General features: G+C 43.7%; 1 protein-coding gene across 9 annotated transcripts in view; it reads left to right on the forward strand.

Annotated features, from left to right (window-relative positions):
• Nucleotides 1-20,591, forward strand: part of GTF2I (general transcription factor IIi) — a 106,913-nt gene that overhangs the window by 56,642 nt on the left and 29,680 nt on the right. The window contains exons 10-16 of one of the 9 annotated variants that reach the window (XM_059154646.1): nucleotides 15-74; nucleotides 2,099-2,155; nucleotides 3,986-4,066; nucleotides 11,545-11,655; nucleotides 12,872-12,937; nucleotides 16,085-16,268; nucleotides 20,097-20,155. In XM_059154646.1, coding sequence (XP_059010629.1) covers nucleotides 15-74; nucleotides 2,099-2,155; nucleotides 3,986-4,066; nucleotides 11,545-11,655; nucleotides 12,872-12,937; nucleotides 16,085-16,268; nucleotides 20,097-20,155 — 618 coding nt within the window. The remainder of the gene's footprint in view (nucleotides 1-14; nucleotides 75-2,098; nucleotides 2,156-3,985; nucleotides 4,067-11,544; nucleotides 11,656-12,871; nucleotides 12,938-16,084; nucleotides 16,269-20,096; nucleotides 20,156-20,591) is intronic. The other 8 variants (XM_059154648.1, XM_059154647.1, XM_059154649.1 and 5 more) reach the window with 8 other exon arrangements.

Here is a 20,591-nt window from a genome sequence, read left to right on the forward strand (position 1 = left end):
TTTGTATTCCAAAGCAGGCCCTTCCGAAACTGATGATGTTGATGACAAACTTCCCCTTTCGAAGTCTTTGCAAGGTATAACCTTTTTGCTTCCGTTTTCGCACATAACTGTTCTGATGTGATGTTCTTTATATCGCACAGACTGTGTTTTAGTATTAATATCTGTATTGTTACTTTTCTAAATGGAAAAGGAAAAAGAAAATGTATTGGCCTTTTTTTTAAACATAAATGAACTTCACAAGCAACAATTTTTCAAAACCAATTTTCCCTTTTGTGAATCTAGTAATGAATCTCGAAATGGGTACATGACACACTTTCATATTTAAGGTAAAGTACACATTTATACCTTATATCAGAATAGCCAGAAATACGGTGTTTATTGTATAGCTAGTACTGTAAATTTGATAAGGTCATGTTGATATTTAGTTTTTAGAAAGATCTGTGAAATGACCACTTTGTAAATAAATCCCTGCATTTATTAATTGAATCCTTTTCTGGGAATTTTTGGATGGTGTGCCCTAACTTGAGGATGGTAGGCTGTTTGTGATGGCTTTTACTTTTACGTCTATTCTGGCTGTGGTCAAGTAGAATTTTTTTTTTTTTTTTTTAAGTTTACTTTGACTGTAAATGCAATTGCTTATTTCAGATTTAAAAAAAGAACAGAAAGGACACAATCCTTGCTGACACGCACTCTGTGATATCAGGGTGGAAGAGTCTCGTAACTTGACCCCCCCCTTTCCTGTGAAGCCCTGTTCTCTGCCTCATTATCTCCTTTGACCTCACATCTTTTGTTTTCTTTGACTTTACAGTCAAAAGTCAAGAGGCTCCATGAATTCAGATCTTAACGTTAAAGGTGTTGGGGGAGGGTGGTCACTGTGTGTTGAGAAAGCATAGTTTAAAAGTTACTTAAAGAATAAACCGTGGCTCTAGATTTATAGATTTACCTAGCATTTGAGCTCAGGTGAGTTTTTATAATATGGAGTAAGTGGAAGAGAACCCCAAGATTATTATGGCTTCATAAAGCTAGACATTCAGAAACCCAAAGTATTTGACTTTAGCGTGGCTTTTTAAGTTAAAAGGTACTAGGTATTGAATGGGAGTTTTTGAAACCATAACTGATGCTCTTTAAAAAATTAAAATAAAATATACTTAAAACCTATGTCCGAGGGGGTCACACCTTTAGTACGTTTGGAGTTCACGTACCCAGGGGATGGCCAGGCAGATTGGATTTTGCTTCCCCTGTGTGACTTACTCTTACTCCTAGGATATATATTCATTGATCCACGAATGCAGTGATTTCCAGCTTTTTCCATGTTTGCAGCTCAGACATAAAGGACAGAGGATGAATATTCTGGGGCAGTTTGGGCAATTAATCCTAAGTGGCTCTCTGTTGTAGGTTCCTTCTTTCCTATTTATGAGTAAGCTTCTGCTCTGGTAGGGTGAGCCTGTTTACCTTGTGACTGCCTAACCTGATACATTGCTTTATGTTCCAGTTTTTAGAAGCAGGCATATTATATTACCTGAATTAAAATGCTTTTGAGACTAAAGGTAGTATCTTAAATTTTAACTTACGAGTTTCCTTTTAGTACAACTTTGATTAAATAATGGGGATTGAGTTTCCATAGCTTCCGCCATTGTAAAAATGGAAAGCAGGAAACATTTCACAGCAAAACCTGAACTTGTTTGTGTAGACTTTAATAGAGTCTGTGAGCAAAGATAGCATTCACTCTGATTGTGTTTCTGTGTGTGCGTCATTGACAGATGAGCATGGTACCTTGAACCATAATTGTTCTGTATCTCACATTCCAACATCTATCAGTAATTTTATTGTATAGTTATAGTAAATACTATTAAATCCCCAAACCTACTTAGGTTTACTTTATCTATTTACATTTTAAAATAATTCTTTGTACTTTCAAATAGAAGTGTTACATGTCTTTTCTGAATTAGATCACATTGTTGGAATTAACTGCGAAAGAATTAATCAGTTTGTATGTGTCGTATGGTTAAGTGTTAAATGATTTGCGCTGTTGCCTAGTTTCTCTTCTTTCAGTGTAAGTTTTTACTGGTTTAGTACATGTGGTTTATTTTCTCTTTAGGAAGCCACCGTTCTTCAGAAGGCAACGAAGGAACAGAAATGGAAGCACCTGCAGAAGGTTAGATACAAGGGTTTTTAATTTGCAGTATCTGTATTACGTTTGTTCTCTATGAAATATTACCCTTAAAACACCTTATTTGGAACCCAAAAGGTGATTGTTACAATATGCCTTTTTAGCCAACAGGTTTATTTTTTTAGTCCTAAGGTGTTACATACACATTTTACTCTACTGAGTGATAAAACATGTGGGCACAGAAACGGAAGTGGTCGGTAAAACTTCACGGCACAGAGTGCTGCCCTCTCATCCTGAGCGTCTTGTGCCATGTTAGGGGTCCCTTGAGAAAGGATGGCTCCAGTATCGCAGACCGACAAGTATGATGGGCTCTGCTCATACTTCATCCTCAGACATTTTATTTAACGGTGCCGTTTTTTAGAAGAGAGTAGTATTTCCATATAAGATAAATAAAGGAGGGGTTTTCTTTCTGCTTATTTTCACCCCCACGACTGCCCTGTGTGGAACTCACTGTCTGTTTCCCAGCCAGTCCTCCTCTGGTTGTGGCACTGAGGAAATACTGAATTGTGGTGCGGCTCTTGAAATTCTCTCAATCCTAAGTGAAACTGTTACCTTGCCAAATGGCTTCCTTTTTCTCAGCAGTTTCTGTAGCTCCAGCATGACTGGCATAAGGTACCTGACTCTCGTTTTAGAATTACGATTTCTCTCATAAACTGGTCATGTTGTGCCTTTTCCCCCCCCGGAATAAAACAGGAATCTATACGATAAATTTTTATTTCTTTTATGTGCTTTTTATTTAACTTTTTAAAATAAATAATTTGATTTCTACCCTCTTTTGAGGAGAGAGAGGTCTTAAGGACCCTGGAATGTTGACTAAGCTTTCCAAATTCAGTTACGTTTCTTTTTGAGATCTTTTTACAGAAAATTCTATGATGAATTTTTTTTTTTTTTTTTGATGTCTTACTCTGTACAGGTAATTAGATGTTTCCTCCATAACATCTGTAACATCTCCGTTTTAGCTAGGCGGTCCGTGTGCCACAGGGGGCTACCTGTGTGCAGGCCACGCCCGGCCCCGGCAGTCCTCGGGCAGTCTGCGTTGCTCCGCAGTCCCCAGTGCTGTCACCAGATAACTAGGCTTTGACATACTTGATGTTTGAGATTTTTTTGGTCACAGTGCATTATGAACAGAGTTGAGTCGAACCTGGGTTCTGGTCTTTTTTCCCTTTACTAACAAGTGAACATGATCTTTGGCAGATCAACGACTCTCTCAACCTTTGCAAAATGAGAAGAGAGTCGATGGGAATACTCTCTAGCTGAGCTTTCCAGCACTAACGTTCTGATGTACATCGGTTTTGTGTAGTAACACAGATAGAAATAAAATCTCTAAGTCCCACATCAAGTTCGGGGATAGAATCCTGTGTGCCTCCGTCCCGGTCATTGTCTTGATATGAAGGTCCCCGAAGTGAAGTGTGGATTGTGGTTTTATTTAATGATGTAAACCACTCCTGGGGTTTCTGAAAAAAAGAGGGGAAATAGTAAGCAAGAGAGAAAAGCCTTTGTGCCTGTCCTAGCATTTTTTAGTTCTAGCAGGAAAATAATAGTGACAGCATTATAATCGCCTTCTTCTAAAATCCGAGGGTTTTGAGTCCATTAGTGCTTAGTGCCAGTAATTTGGTATGATCCCGGGTGCCCGGCGCTTGTCCTTTTGTTTTCTCTCATCCCTGTTTGCCGTGAAAAGGGTCAGATACTGTCACCGGACAACTGTGAGCTGAATTCAGATGCCAGTAAAAATTTTCTTGTAGGCTGCTTTTGGAGTAACAAATCAGTGCAATGTTGGAACATACGGAAAGTGCTTTATAATGAATGTCATTTTAGAATTTTATTTTTTTCAAGATTCTACTCAGCATGTCCCTTCAGAAACAAGTGAGGACCCCGAAGTTGAGGTGACTATTGAAGGTTAGTTACCTAAAAGCCTGGATTCCACAAGTGTACTTCCGGTCCGAAAAGTCCTTGTCACACTCCCGTTGCTAAGTCTGTATCTCGTTCATTCTCAGCGGGAACCCGGGGAAAGAACCGAAGCTTGTATGTGTCTGTGACCGACGCGGCGCAGGTCCGGGCCACGCAGCCCGGGCCGTGGGGGTTCGAGACGGCCGCGCGGGCTGTGAGCACGAGCCGCGGCCGGCGGGTGGACGGAGCTGTCCCTCCCCGTCACCGGGAACCGAAAATAAGTGCGAGCGTAGGAGCAGTGGGGACGCACGCGAGACCAGATGTTAGAAGCTGTGGTTGGGTCGTGGCGGAGGACAGCCCGCGCGGCCTCCGTGACGGGGAGGGCAGGAGGCGGGTTAGGTCGCAGTCCCTCGGCCCTAGGAAACGGCGGGAGGCTCGTGCGGACTCTGGCTTCCCAAACCGCTCCCGAAGCAGTCGTGACCAGTAGATCGTGAAGTAGTATCTTCAGCTAAAGTGGCTTCGAACGCAGTGTCATCTTCCAAGGTTCTGCGGGAATGCAGAGGAGCCAGAAGCACGTAGAACGCCAGCGGGTACAGGGTCATCAGCAGGATCGCCCCCCACGGTTAGGGAGCGCTGAGTGCCCGCGGCTGCCTTTCATTTCGGTCACTGCCCCACGCCCGCCCCGTACTTCTCTCCTGAGGTAAAACACTGAAGCACTGCAGTGACTGCGCTGCCTGAGGTTTCGTTTACCGCCCTCCCCACCCTGTTGTAAGGCCCCTAAACTCCGCGCTGGAGGTCTGTTCATTGTCTGTACACGTCAACGTGATTTTATATATAATAAATACACACGTGTATATATGTGTACATGTAGTCGTGCAAAATTAGACGTTTTCAGCATCCAGCATTATGACAGGCATTTAAAATGCACAAATATCCCATTTCCAGAGGTTCCCTCCCCCGCCCCAGATAACCACACACCTGGGTACTTGAGTTTTGGGGGGAGGGTTGTGGTTTTGTTTTGTTTTGTTGTTTTTTGTTTTTTGTTTTTTTCCTGCAGCCTCACATTTCTTAATTGTATCTCTCTCTCCTTTAATAACCTGTCTCCTTTGTCATTTAGTTATTTATCATGTTTGGCTATTTCATACTACTTGAAATGTTTGTCTTCATTGCTTCTGAAATAGAAGTTGATGATTCTCATGAAAATTGATTTCATACTTCATGTGTTCGTATCTCAGTATCACTTACGTAGTTCTTGTATCGTTAATATAGTTTTACTAACCTAAAAGCAGTTTTGAATTGTTTGTAGTCAGCATTAAGTGCTGAAATTTAATTGCTTTTTAGTTACAAACCTCAAGTATCAGAGAAGGAAGTCTGAAGAGCATGTAAATACTATACACACTCAGAACTTTGTCCTTTCTGTAGAGATAGGAAAAATAGATGATTATTTAAATAATTAGAATAGAACTTTTTAAAAAAGGTCTTTTATTTATTTATTTGGCAGAGATAGAGATCACAAATAGGCAGAGAGGCCAGCAGAGAGAAGGGGGGAAGCAGATTTCCAGCCAAGCAGAGAGCCCGACGCGGGGCTTGATCCCGGGATCCGGAGATCATGACCTGAGCCGAAGGCAGAGGCTTAGCCCAGTGAGCCACCCAGGCGCCCAAATAGAACTTTTTTATGAGAGAGCAGGAGGGCAGGAGTCAGGGAGGGACCAGAGGGAGAGGGAGAGAGAGTCTTAAGCAGGCTCCCCGCGCAGCACGAGCCCGATGTGGGACTCAGTCTCACGACCTGAGGCAGATCCAAGAGGGGCGCTTAAACCCACTCCGCCACCCAGGCGCCCCTAGAAGAAGACTTTTCAATAAGACTGGTAACCTGGTGGATTTATGAATGCTTAAAGCAGATGCAAGCTGTTAAAATTGCTTTGAAAATCAATACTTGCTTTTATAGCACAGCACCTTTAAAGATAACCATGAAAGAAGTGGATCATGAGCCTAAAGCGTGTCAGTCTTTTCGGTTTTGACACTGCGGAGGAGAGCTGTGAGTGTTGTGTCTTTGAATCTGAAGACCGCGCCGGCAGTTTACTCGGCTCAGCTGAATTCATCCACAAGCGGGAGAATGTCTTCTGCTCAGAAGAGCGGCGAAATGCCAGGCTCGGGGGAAGGGGGTCAGCTGTGAGCATCACAAGGAAGGTCCGATGAGAACCAACATGCACGTCTGTGGGACAAGTGTATGTTGTATATTTTCTCTGGAAAGATGATTGCAAAAATGGTGGGAACTAGTTAAATATCGATAGTGAGAAAAATAAAATGTGGTATTTCCTCATAATAGAAAGAAGTACACAGACATTGAAACGGGGGTGGTTTTTTGTTCACTTTGGTTTTAAGTAAGTGGCCTGAAAAAAAGAAATTTTGAGATTTCTAGATTGAAAAATCCCTGCCTTTCGTGAACAAAGCAGGTTAAAAATGAGCAGTGTGTCTAGATAACGATGTTAGATTTGTTTAGGAAAACGCTGTGCTTAATAGAAGACAGGGACGCCTGGGTGCTCCGTTGGATGAGTCCCCTGCCTGTGGCTCGGGTCGCGCTCCCAGTGTCCTGGGTCCTGGGATCGAGTCCCATGTAGGGCTCCCTAGCAGGGAGCCTGCTTCTCTCTCCCTCTGCTGCTCCCCTTGCTTGTGCTCTCTCTCTTACACACACACAAATAAATAAAATCTTCAAAGAAAAAAGATAAATGAAGATAATCTTACTTGCTTGGGATGGCTTTTAATTTCTCCCTGTCTTTTTGGGTCTCCCAAATAGTATATAGGAAAGAAGAAAAAAAAAACTTGTCATCAGATAAGTTTGTTAGTGTTTCGCATAGCACTTTTTCATCGATCTCTGTGTTTGGAATCGTGGAGATGCAAAGAGGCTCATTTGGCATCGATGCAGACGCATCATCTAGGATCCTAGTCCTTAAGGCAGCTGGTGGCGTGCTTGGAGTTGTGCTGTCCCATTCGTGGGGATTCACTTGTCCTTGAAGTCAGTGGTACACATTCCCCCCGCCTTGTGTGACTTAGGTGTGGGATATTGCCTCTGGAATAAGGGGACCACGCCTGCCTGAATTTGGTAAACACCGTGCCCGCATTTGGGGGTAAAATCAGACAGCCGCCTGGTGTCCGAGGCATGCAGAGAGAACCTTCCTACAGAATTGTTGGCGTTGTCACAGGCTGGTAATCTGGCGATCTGCTCTGCTTCAGAAGAAGTTCCCTGATCATGACTTTTTTAGGGCCTCGGTCCCCCAACCTGAGCCATTCGCGCATGCCCGTTGTGCTGGGGTCTGACCTCCTGTCTGTTTCCTCACCCCAGTTTTTCTTTACGTTGACAGTGAAGAGATTAATCCTTTAGAACTCAATACGTCATCTTTTTAAGTAAAACTATGTTTGAAGTAGATGTTCTCTCCCCTGTCCGTGGACACATGGAAATACTTCAACACGGGCGTGCGGTTCCGCACACAGTTGGCAGGTGGACGGGCAGTGGAGGACGCCGTCATCCTCTGTTGGAATCCTTTTCCGTGACTTTCGTGCATAGGAGCCTTGTAAATGTCTGGCTGCCGATTGTCCTCGAGGACTGTGGTTTGCAGGTGCCCATTCAGTCACTGCGGGTCCCCAGCTGTGTGTGTGCGCCTTGGGCCTGTGCGCAAACAAGATAGGCAGGTCTCCTGGAGGGTTTTGATCAAGGGGAGCACCAGGTTCTGTCCTTCCCTTTGAGGAAACGGGGCTCTTTTCTGAAAGACCGAGAGCAGACCGGGAGCGGAGCGAGACCACCAGAGCAGAAGGCTGCTGCTGCGTCGGGCTCCCCGGGGCGCAAAGCTGGGGGTTCTAGAACCGGGTGGAGGCCGTGGCGATAAAAGTGGTGAAGTTTGGGTGTGTTCTGAAAAGAGAGTCAGTCAGTAGGCTTTGCTGTTTGTCATTGTTTAGTTATTTTGCTTGGCTTAGAAATGTTACTGGCCTGTTCACAGGCTCTGGATGATGGAGTACATTCGTATTTGAGATTTTTGTGTTTTGAATATTAGAGCTGCTGAAGAGTCACGTAATGAACTTCCAACTGTTCGTGTAGAAATTAGAGTTTTAGAGGAATTGGGACCTGGATCCGTGGATGAAAATTTACTGTCCATTAATTTGACATGTGGAGGGTAATTCTGTGTACTTTTCAAAAGGGATAGTATCTAGTTTATGTTGATTTTTAAATGATCGGTGTCAGATTGTATGATGAAAATATTACTGTTGGATTGTGTTGCAAATAAAAGTACCAGAAAATTTGTTGCATATTTTGCTAATGTATTCAGCATTCAGGATGCCATAATACATTTTAGCTCTGAAGCCTGGGGTGTCCTGTGGGTATATTTGTAAGTATGTTGCAAAAAGGAGAACAGGCTTGTTAAAGTGTGGATTTGAAGTAGGGACAGTAGCTGCCTTTTTTCAAGGTGGGATAGGAGCTTTGGTTAGTCCTGGTAGCGTGATACTTACTGTCCCCACATAACAGCTTCCCCACGTTAAAATATTTTGAAATTTATCTTAAAAGCGTTTACCCTTGATGATGTAAACATTTTTAGTTTGGGCTTGAATTTGAAGCTTCCTGAAATGTGTGTCTTTTAACACAAAAGTGGTTGCTTCTAGAAGTGTGGAAATGCCCTGATCATTAGGACGACTGGTCGGTCTGCCAGACCTGACTGTCAGAGGAGGCAAATGCTTAGAGCTTTGTTTGATAGTCTTGCAACAGAGCAGTAAGTAATTTTGGCCCCTTGGGGCAAGGTTTTCGAGGTCAAGAATAACATTTTCTCTTACTTTCACGAAAGAAATTGGAGTTTTTTGCAGCAGAGAGTGGAAGAGACTGTGGAAGTTCATAGCTGTGGCTGGGGTTTCATTCCATGTGTCACAGGATTTAAAGCACCCAAAGGTCGATGAGTAAATATATGAAGTGGGTTAGTCTTTTACTTGAATGTGTGGTGTGCTCTCTTATTATCACCAATAATGAAATTCATCTCTTGGTTCACATGTACAGATTAGACTTGTCGCTGGAGAGAAACGGGAACCACTTTTTAATAATACCCAGTCTGCTCCATAGCTTGTCTTGTTTGCACACACTCTCCTAGGTTTGTTTTTGTCCTTTTCTTTCTGTTTATGATTAGTGAGGTTGCTTTTGTAAAATATGTTTATCCCACTAAATCCTTTACCTTGTGAAACAAGGCCGGACTGCTCGAAGCCGACTTGACACCGGAGAGAAGCCCTCGAGCCCTTTCCCTTGGGCCTGGGTTTTGAGTGTATAGTTGAGGTCAGCCTAATAGAATTGCTGGGATTCTTCATTACTACCCTCCAGCTCTCTTGTCTTTTTAATTTTATGCTCTTTTGGTTTTCGTTTTATGTAATTTCAGTTAACAGCTTAAACGGTGACCTATAGAAATAGGCTACATTAGCCCACAGGGAAAGTACTTCTGTTTTCAACGTCATTGCTTAATGTTTGTAAAGAAGTTTTAACATTAAGCACTTTAAAAGGCTTTGACGCAGGGCCCCGGCTGGCTCGGCCACCACAGTGTGCTCCTCTTGATCTCAGGGTCGTGAGTTCCAGCTGGTTCCAGTTGGGGGTAGAGATTAGTTGAAATAGAACAAAATGGTTTGACAGTGTTCATAGGTGAAGCGAGTGTCTTTCATTTCATTATGCAAACTAGCATAAACATGCTTGTAGGCTTCTAAAAATCTGGAATTGGAGAAAGACATTTTGGGTTTTTTTTCCAGTACATTTTCAGAATGGAAGGGCAAGTGTATTAATGATAGTGCATATGTTTTTGCAACTGTGCCAAATTTTTAGGTTGAATTTAATTACTTAATAATCTTTTATAGTGTTTGGACCATTTTTGTAACCATTTGGCCACTAATGCTTGTCGTAATTTAATAAGCCCAGAGGACATGGTTAACTTTTATTTTACTAGTAGTTTCTAGTTTTAAGATCTTTTATGATAGATTCCTTTTTTTCTGGGTTTGAGGAAGGGTGTGTGCAGTGACAGTCCACACGTGAAAGCCGAAGTGTTAAGTCGGTCGTATGATCCCATCTCCCAGGATCCCCTAAATGTGGCGTCGTGGTCTTCCCAGCTCATAAGTGGATCCTGATGCGACTTAATCCGGTATTGGTTGCATCGGTAACTTTCTCTCACTAGAGAGTAGAATTACGAGCAGATGATTCAGGCCGCTCGAGCATCTGCTGGCATTAGGGGAAGAGCCCAAAGTCACGAGCCTCGTGGACAGCGTCTCGTTGTGATCTCTGATGCCTCGAGAGAATGGCGGGCGCTTCAGGCTCTGGTCTGATTTTCCCGCGATTGACATACGAAGAGCTCAGAAGTCCTGTGTGGTTGTTCCAGGCTACGTCACGTGTTTGGGTGGATTTGAATATCTTGTTAGCTCTTGGAGAGTACCGTGCTAGTTCAGCCCTAGGAGCTGCACTGAGTCTGATCTCAGCTGCACTGTCGAGCGGGGTGACAAGGTCAAGCCACACAGCGTCCGTGGAGCCGGTTTCTTGAGCTGTTGAGAGGACAGTGAAGGTTGCCTCAAGGAGTAACCTGTAGTATTTGAATGGCATTTTTTGGTGATTCTTTAACACAGTGATTATTTTTTTTCTATCCCCACATTGAGTTTCAAGTAGAGATTTCTTAAAGTGATATTTTTAGTAAATTATGGGTGATGTTTGAGCAGCAAAGTTAGGAGTGTGCCATGGGACATTATCAGGGTTCTAGAAAAAGATGCTCTTGATTGATTTTCTTATCCAGATGTCCTTAATTCTGGCCTTAGATGAAGTTTCCTAGCAGGGTTGAGCTGCAGGACATATCTGTGAAGACATAGCATGAACTCACACTAGAGACGTCTGAAATCTGTGTTCTACTTCAATATCTGCTTGCTCATTTCTCCTGGGTTTTGTGTTGACTCTAGCATTATCTGTGTCACAAACAACATAGCCCTGTTCCATTAATTCTGTAAGTTCTGTGTTTGTTAAAAGTGGTCGACACCCAGTTACCCCCTCCCGTGTTTATGCATGCTTGGATTTGGTATGAGCTGACATGTTCCTCTGTTCGAGCTGTATTTCCTTCCCCTTTTTGTATATATTTGTATAATTTTAGGTATCTGTCTCTCTTCAAACCTTTTTCTTGAAAGAAACTGTAGTCTTAGGATCCGAGAGGGGTTTGGGGAGAAGGGAAATTTAGGAGGCTGTAACGCAAATCAAACAAACTAAAGAAGAGGATGCCAGGCAGAGGAAAATGAGGGCCATTCAGCTGAGCACGTCCCCGAGAGTAGGAGAGCTGCAGGTGTCACCGGGAAGGAGTGGGCCAGAATGACCGCACACAAGTGCCGACTGCGGCCGCCAGCGGGCAGAAAGGCTCCCCACCTTTGAACGTTGAGAATCGAACAGAAAGTAGCCGGAGCTCACGCACACTGTTCCTCCAGTGATGACAATTCTCTTTTTCAAGATGATGATTATTCTCCACCTACCAAGAGACCAAAGAGCAGCGAGCCCCCCCAGCCGCCCGTCGCGGAGCCTGCCAATGCCGGGAAGCGGAAGGTGCGGGAGTTCAACTTCGGTAGGTTCCGCCGCAGACACACACCCCTTTCCTTTCTTGCCTTCCAGACATTGTCTGTTTCGCCTAGGACTTAGAGCCGCTCACCTGTGAGTGTGTCTGGGGTCGAGGCAGGGGAGATGCTTTAAAATCCGTTACTGCCGTAGATTCATTCTAACGTGAGGAGGACCAGGGCAGGTTGAAGGGCGCCCACGGACGCTCTCGAAGCGGAGGGTGCGCTGCCGGAAGCACCAGCCGGCCGGTCTTCCGATGTTAAGTACAGTGAATAGACTACGAATCAGTTTTGATGACTCTGTAATTAAGTCGTTTTTCTTAGCTTTAAAACCTTCCTAATTTAAGATCTATTTTACACTTTGATTTTTCTTATGCTGTGTAACTGCCAGCAGTTACTCTAACCCAAGCCCCAGTAGATGGTGTATCTTTTTGAACGGACTAAATAGAACGTCAGTGGGGCAGATTATGTGCAATCCATATTTTGAATAGGTAGAACATTTAACGGCTACACTTTCTAAATAGCTTTTTGGTATTTTAATTTGTCATAGTCATAAATGCTGGTTATAAGTTGGATTTTTTAGTACGTTTACATGTATTTGTATATGTATTTCTATTCCTCAGCACTCAACGATATGTAAATACTGATTTCCACAACTTAGGTTTTAGAAGGGTTCCTGAATGACCTTGGACGACACCTCCATTTTTACTGTTCAGTTAGACTAGTCTTTTCTGACCTTCTTAGACATTCTCAGGCTAAAAAGAAGGTACTCAGTGTTCTGAAAATAAACTTTATTTTTCTCAAAATTTTTTACTTATTGTGGTAATCCGTACCTCCGTGTGGGGCTTGAACTCACAACCCCAAGATCAAGAGTTGGACATTCTTCTGACTGAGCCACCAGGTGTACCTCGAAAATAAACTTTAGAAACGCCTCTTATAATCTCTCATTGGACCAATTCTGAGCAGCACAATTCTTAAGAAATGCTCAAGAAAGCAGTGAAATTATATAGGTGGATTTGGATTATTAAAAATTAGGATGTGCGACTTTTGCTCTTGGTTGGGGTCATGAGTTCAAGACTCATCTTGGGCGTAGAGATGACTTCACATAAGAGCAATTAGGATGTATTATGTAGGAAATAAGCACTAGACGTTGGGTCACTGTAATAGAATAGTGCCCCCAGACTGGGGTTTAGTGATCAGATGTAACTGGAACTCTCAATTTTTCAGAGAAGTGGAATGCTCGAATTACTGATCTACGGAAGCAAGTGGAAGAGTTGTTTGAGAGAAAATACGGTAGGTCTAAACTCAGACATTCTTGCAGTCGCTGGTCGATAAGCCTCTCGACAGTGGGGTTACTGTTCATGCAGTGTGAGAAAGTTCATTTCTCTCACTGAAGTTACCGCTCCCTCAGAAGCCCGTGGAGAGCGCCTGTTCGGGTATTAGAAACCTTGTCGCCTAGATGACTCTGAAGCTTCGGGAAAGTTTTCTTCTCGGATTACCAGTTAGCATTTCTTATAACCCTTCACCGAGCTCCTCTGGGAGTTTATTTACAAGTGTTTTGCAAAGTCCCAGATCTTGGCTCTCGAATTGAAGATGAGCTTTTTCATGAGTCATTTTGTCATCTGCTCGGTTGAGTCCATTATTCATCTTGTGTCCTTATTTTCTGGACTACTGATCAAAGTTAATTCTTGTCTCCTTTTATTATTCTGTCCTAAATCTGCCTTTAAATAGTGATCAAAAAACAAGCACCATGTTACTACCAGTTGGTATGTATTACCTAAAGTAGGTAATGCCTAAAAATAGCAACCTTCTTTGAACTGTGTTTTTATTTGGAGGATTCTTTTTTTTTTTTTTTTTTTTTAAAGATTTATTTAGGGCACCTGGATGGCTCAGGGGGTTAAAGCCTCTGCCTTCAGCTTGGGTCATGATCTCAGGGTCCCAGGATCAAGTCCGGTGTAGGTCTCTCTGCTCAGCGGGAAGCCTGCTTCCTCCTCTCTCTCTGTCTGCCTCTGCCTCCTTGTGATCTTTCTCTGTGTGTCAAATAAATAAATAAAATCTTAAAAAAAAAAAAAAAAAGATTTTATTTATTTATTTGACAGACCCAGCCAGAGAGGGAACACAAGCAGAGGGAGTGAGAGAGGGAGCCAGAGGCAGGGCTCAATCCCAGGACCCTGGGACCATGCCCTGAGCCGAAGGCAGACACCTAATGACTGAGCCACCCAGGCACCCCATTATTTGGAGGATTCTTAACTTTGTAGTGGACTAACAGTCTAGAAAATGGGCTGATTATACTGAATTTTCACTTGAAAGTCGTTTTTTTGTAGTGCTCTCCCACTCACGGAGTTTCTGTGGGTGAAGTTCTTAAGTGATAGCACCACTGGCATTATTTCCTCAGCTGGAAGAGGTAGTTCCTGTAGCATTTTCCGTGGATGACAGCCGACCCCTCTGTGAAGATTCGGAAGGAGAATAAACTCAGTAACAGATTCAGTAACTTCTCCTTAAGGCTCTCCTAGTGGCCTTGCCTCGCCAGTAGCCCTGGCATTTTCCTGTGATCTTACTTGGTCCATTTTAAAGCAGAAAATTCCAGGACTTGTTCTGTGTCCGGCGCTGCTCCGCGCTGGTACGGCTGCAGGCCGGGGGACAGAATGTGGGGCTTTGTCTTCATCCTCCCTGAGGCTGTGTTAGGGAGATTGGATAAGAGACGGTGCAGTTAGTGTCTGTATTAGGTGGACGTAAGTGCATGGTGCTTGTTGTTCATACTTTATTATATAGTTCCTGTAGTAGTGTTTAGAGTAAAAGTAATTTACTGTTAGAACAATTTTACAAATTTCAGTGCTTCTCAAAAAGGAAAACAAAAATCATGTTTTTGCTGTTGTTGTGATGGTTGTTTATCGCATTATTTTGCATATAAGAAAACTGTTTTCCGACTATTGTGAGTATAAGAACAATACTCCCATTTCACAAATGGAAACAATTTTTTTTTAAGATTTTATTTATTTATTTGACAGAGATCACAAGTAGGCAGAGAGGCAGGCAGAGAGAGAGAGGGGGGAAGCGGGAGCCACCCAGGCGCCCCAATGGAAACAATGTTAATGGTGATAGCCTTAGGGGAAGATGTTTTCTTTGTTACGTGATAGTCACCGGCAGGGTGTCTAACAGAGGATGTTAAGGTAGCCGGTATTAATGAGTATCGTGGTCCCCTGAAATGTCAGCACCCGCACTCCTGTTTAGCAAACAGACTTTAACATCAAGTACTAGTGAGAAGGGGCGGCTGTTCTGATGGAGGGCGATCCTGTGGGAGAAGGAGGGAGCCAGGGGAGGCCATCGGAGTCCGTCCTGCTTTGGGGCTAAAAGGGGCCATGGCCGGGTCAGTAGCTCATCTGCTGTCCTTGCGGCACACCCGCTAGAAGGCTGCTTCCTCGGCGGGGCTGTGCTCGTGAAGGAGAAGTCTGGAAGGATGTGGTAGGTACCTGCCCTGCGGTGCTAGAACATCTGCGGTCATTGACTCCGCTCAGAAGGTTTAACTGCGGGATTTTGATGGTGTCTGCCAAGGTGCCTCTGTTGGGGACGAACTTAGCCGATGCTTTTTTTCTTTAAACCTTTAAAACTGCAGTGTCCCAGCCGTCCTGTCACTTCAGCTCTAAGAAGTCCACATTTCAGAAGGGGGAGCTGAAGGGGCCTGGCTGGCTCAGGCAGGAGAGCCGGCGACTCTTGCTCTCGGGGTCGTGGGTTCAGGCCCCACATCATCTTTAAGGCTTACTTGAAAACAATGCAACATCGGGAGTTGGGTGAAGGGAGAGAATCGTCTTGACATCAGTTCCACCATCACCCCTGAAAACATGGCCTAGAGTGCCCAGTGGTTCTCATGGTGCCCTGTTGTTTAGAGAATCTGACCCTTTGTAAGTTGTTTGATCAGATTGCTGAGGTCTTCTCCTTATTTTGGAATCTGGAGACTCCCCAGGCTTTTGACCTTTTGCAGCTACTGCATTATTTTACCTTTGGACAAATAAACTATAGCAGAGTCTTTACAGTTCAGGAAAATCTTCTGTTTCTGTTAATTTCACTTTAAAAAATCCCTTTTTACACCAGTATTTATCATTGAAAAATACCACTTGTCTTCCTCTTTAGCTGATGTGAACCGGTATGTTTTTCTGGATCGTGTATGTTCTTTAAATTTCAACAGAACGTCCGGCTGCATCTGGCATTACCCCCAAATAACGCATTATTTGATTACAGATTCGGTTGGAGCACCTGCATCGTTGGCGTTCTTTTTCTTTTAGTTCCCTTCTATTGCTTTTCTTCTGATTCAGTTAAAACAGAAGCAAAAGTAGAGTCATAAAAGTTACAGAGCAGACGTATTGAATTACTCTGTTGTACAGACTGTGCTGCTAATCCCTGTCTCGATTAATGATTTTTTCCTTTCTCTTTTTATCCTTAAAGCTCAAGCTATAAAAGCCAAAGGTCCTGTGACGATCCCATACCCTCTTTTCCAGTCGCACGTTGAAGATCTTTATGTAGAAGGACTTCCGGAAGGAATTCCTTTTAGAAGGCCATCGACTTACGGAATTCCTCGCCTTGAGAGGATATTACTGGCCAAGGAAAGGATTCGTTTTGTGATAAAGAAGTAAGACTCTCTTTGGACTCGTCTTTGTTCTCATTTAGTGCATTTTTTTATACTGTTGTCAAATGTTCATTAACCTCCAGGGCTGTATTTTAATTAAATTTGAGTTATATATTATTTTATTTTCCACCTTTTAATGTGTTTCTGTGGACAGGATTTTCTTAGTCATGTCCAGACTTGGCTTCTGGAACATGAATATTTGCCCATGTGTGATTGACATAGAACTGTCAGTTTTGTTCTCCAGTTCTCTGCTGAGTCTCCTGAAGAAAGGAATAGAGGATCAATGTATCAGTAAAATATTTTTAAAAAGCAGTACAGTACCAGTCGGTACCCATAAACAGTGTCTTGTTTTTAGGTCTGCTTTTTTTCTTTTTTTTAAGATGTATTTACTTGTTTGAGAGAGAGAGAGAGAGAGGATCTCAAGCAGACTCTGCACTGAGCGGGGAGCCCGACCTGGGGCTCAGGTCTCACAACCCTGAGGTCATGACCTGAGCCAAAACCAAGAGTCAGACCCTCAACAGCCTGAGCCCCTGCAGCGCCCCAGATGGAGACTTTCTGACATGGAAAGGGTTGGGGAGCAGTTAGGATCTGTGGCCAGCCGAAAGGGACAGAAGCCCTCGAGAGTGGACTTCACGCAGTAGAATGCTTCCCTCTCGAGGAGGTCAGAGGTGGGACGCTTAAAACTGGTGTTGGGGGGGGCGGGGGGTGCTGAGTGGCTCAGTGGGTTAAGCCTCTGCCTTCGGCTCAGGTCATGATCCCAGGGTGCTGGGATTGAGCCCCACGTCCGGCTCTGTGCTGAGCAGGGAGCCTGCCTCCCTCCAACCCCTTTCTGCCTGCCTCTCTGCCTACTTGTGTTCTCTCTCTCTCTCTCTCTCTCTCTCTCTGTCAAATAAATAAATAAAATTAAAAACAAACAAACAAACAAACCGGTGTGTGGGGCTCTCCTTCTCTCCTCCAGATTCTTCCTTGTGCTCCTGGTTTCCTTAGACCAGCACCGTGCTGAATGCCGTCAACACGGGCTCCGCAGCCAGGCGGGGTGTACAGGAGGGACCGCAGCTGCCTTTGTTTCTCTTGGGAGGTGGCCTTACCCTTCTCTGGTCAGAATTCTGTCGAGTGCTCGTTCCTCAGCCGGGTACAGGCTTGAGAAAGAGAAGCCAGTAGGGGTCTAGACCAAGCAGTTCTCAGGCCCCCAGGAGCGGCGATGCGTTTGCTTCTGCTGAAAAACAGGGCTTTTTTTTTTTTTCTTTCTTTTTTTTAAGACTTTATTTATTTATTTGACAGAGCAAGACACAGTGATAGAGGGAGAAGCCTGCTCCCTGCTGACCAGAGAGCCTGATGTGGGGCTCCATCCCAGGACCCTGGGATCATGACCTGAGCCGAAGGCAGAGGCTTAACCAATTGAGCCACCCAGGCGCCCCACGGCTTTCATTTTAAGACCTTGTGTTGGAAATGAATCTTTCTGAACTGTGTGTATATTACAACTGATTTTTAAACTTTTTTCCTGAGATCTCTTGAACTATAAACAGTAAAGGAAATGAATGTCATCGAATTAGGGACTCCTGGGTGGTGGAGTCGGTTACGTTTCTGACTCTCCGTTTCTGCTCAGTCCTGCCTTGGGCTCTGCACAGAGTCTGCTTAAGAGTCTCTTTCTCCCCCTCTCTGCCTCCTGCCCCTGCGCTCGCTTGCTTGCTTGCTGTCAAATAAAATAAACCTTAAATAAAAATATCAGGGACGCCTGGGTGGCTCAATTGGTTAAGCGGCTGCCTTCAGCTCAGGTCATGATCCCAGCGGCCTGGGATCGAGTCCCACATCGGGCTCCTTGCTCGGCAGGGAGCCTGCTTCTCCCTCTGCCTCTGCCTGCCGCTCTGCCTGCCTGTGCTCGCTCTCTCTCCTGACCAAAAAATAAATAAATCTATCTCTAAAAAAAAAAAAAAAAAAAAGTAGTTGAATAACAGTATTTATCATTTGCAGAAGTATTCAGCTTCCTTACTTTGGGAACAGTGTGGAACTGCTTAAAAAAAAAAAAAGGGAATTTAACAACCACTTCTGTCAAAGATTACAGCCAAGCATGCTTCTATCTGTGTTGGTATTCAGTAAGGGAATGACAGCTTTTAAGATTTAACTAAGCATGAAAGAGACCCAGGAGGTACCTCAAGATAATGAGTGAGCTGTCCTCCCCAAAGAGGACCTTGTTGCAAATAAATTTTTAATTGTGAGATCTAATGGACTCTTGAAATTGAATTGTCAGCTAAATGGGCTTGCTCTACAACTGTCACTCGCCAAGGACCATCAGTAAGGATTCCCCTCCCCCCTACACATTACTACATGAATAAGTTTAAGAAAACTCTCTTACACTGTCATTTTATTCAGTTGTACTTTTAATATTAGAGGTTTTAAATTCATTTTTTAAATAGCAAAGTAAAATACAGAATTTATAGTTTTGTTATATTTATATAGAATTTTTATATATAGAATTATATTTATATAGAATTTATTATATATATTTTTTAACGTACATATCACTGCCAGTATTTGCTAACCTTAAAGTAGATAAAACTGTTTGGATGTTGAAGTGTTAACGCAAGCCTGCCGTAGGATACTTCGTGCCACACGTCCTGTTTCAAATCCTTTCAGTACACTTAGTTATAGTTATGAAAGCCCTCTTCTTCACTGAGAGAGACTTTTTTTTTTTCAAAGATTATTTATTGGAGAGGGCGGGGTGACAGCAGAGGGAGAGGGAGTAGGTGGCTCTATCCCAGACTCTATGCCAGGACCCTGGGCCCATGACCTGAGCCGAGGACAGACTCTTAACTGACTAGCGCACCCAGGCGCCCCTTGAGAGGGACTTGTAAGCCCTTCTCTAATGGTGAAGGTGCTTCATCTTGATGGATATATTTTGTTTTAGAAGGATGATTCTACAGAGTTGAACAAATGTTTTATTTATAGCTCACTACTACTATTTAAGCATTCTCTGTAACCATTGATTCGGTCCTGTGCTGGTTTCCGGCATTTCTGAGATGGCTCTTGCCAGGGTCATTCTTGTTTCTGACCCAGTCTCCACCCCTGCCCGCACCTGACCACTGGTCACTACACCCAGAAAGGAGTGATGGGCTGTACAAGTTAGATGGTGAAAATGCTGTGATCTAGAAAGTAGGTCTTCTGGGCAGTTTTTAAATAAAAAAACATGTAATCTGTCTCACAGATGTGATAGTATTGAAATATAGTTAGGATTTTTTAACCAATTTATAGATGTGTTGAAGTGAGGTAGTCTTGAGTATAAAGTAAAATGAAAGGATGTCATCATAGAGTTCCGTGGTCCCTTCATTGGTGTTCCGCTGCGATCGGGCATCTTTTGGTTAGTTGCAAAGGGAACTCTTTCCGTGAGGGATGCATGTTCCAAGATGCACCTTATGAAACTATTTGCAATTACCGTTTGGTTTGATTACTCTCTAGAAATCTCCGGAGATGAGAGTTTAAACATTTTTTTTTTTTTTTTTAAGATTTTTATTTATTTATTTGAGAGAGAGACAGTGAGAGAGAACATGAGCGAGGAGAAGGTCAGAGGGAGAAGCAGACTCCCCATGGAGCTGGGAGCCTGATGTGGGACTCGATCCCGGGACTCCAGGATCATGACCTGAGCCGAAGGCAGTCGTCCAACCAACTGAGCCACCCAGGCGCCCCGGAGATGAGAGTTTAATTGTGCGCAGCAGTTCAGATGGTCTGGTCTTTTTAAAGCCGGCCCTCACTACTGAGTGTCACATAAGTACTAGTAGTTGCTACTTTCGCTGAATCTTACCTGATAAACACTTGGTACTTTTTCTCACCTTGCAGACATGAACTTCTGAATTCCACACGGGAGGACTTACAGCTCGATAAACCAGCCTCCGGAGGTAGGTCTCCAGTCTTGTTTCAGACTGTGTGTCATAGTGGAGTCCCTAACCGGCTCAATTGGTAGAGTGCGCAGCCCTTGATCTCGGGGTCGCCAGTTCGAGCCCCTCGTTGGCCATAGAAGTTACTTTAAAAAAAAAAAAATACATAAAATCACAACATCATATACAAGAAATACACAGTATTGAAATAGTATTTTCTGTTCTCTAGAAGGATAAACTCAGGTTCTTCCTAATAATCCATTTTGAGTAAGTGCAGACATCACACCGCTGGGCCGTCTGAGAGAGCTAAGCTCATCCACTTCTGAGACAGAGTCTATTACTCGGCACGGTGAATCAGTGTCACCCACGTCTGCGTGAGTCCCCTGAATCCCCCCTCGTCCTTGTCCACAGGACATAAGAGGGCTAACTTAGAACACAGAGCCGTGGGTATCATCAC

This window comes from Mustela lutreola, chromosome 17, assembly GCF_030435805.1.
Source record: "Mustela lutreola isolate mMusLut2 chromosome 17, mMusLut2.pri, whole genome shotgun sequence".
Classification (NCBI taxonomy): Eukaryota; Metazoa; Chordata; class Mammalia; order Carnivora; family Mustelidae; genus Mustela; species Mustela lutreola.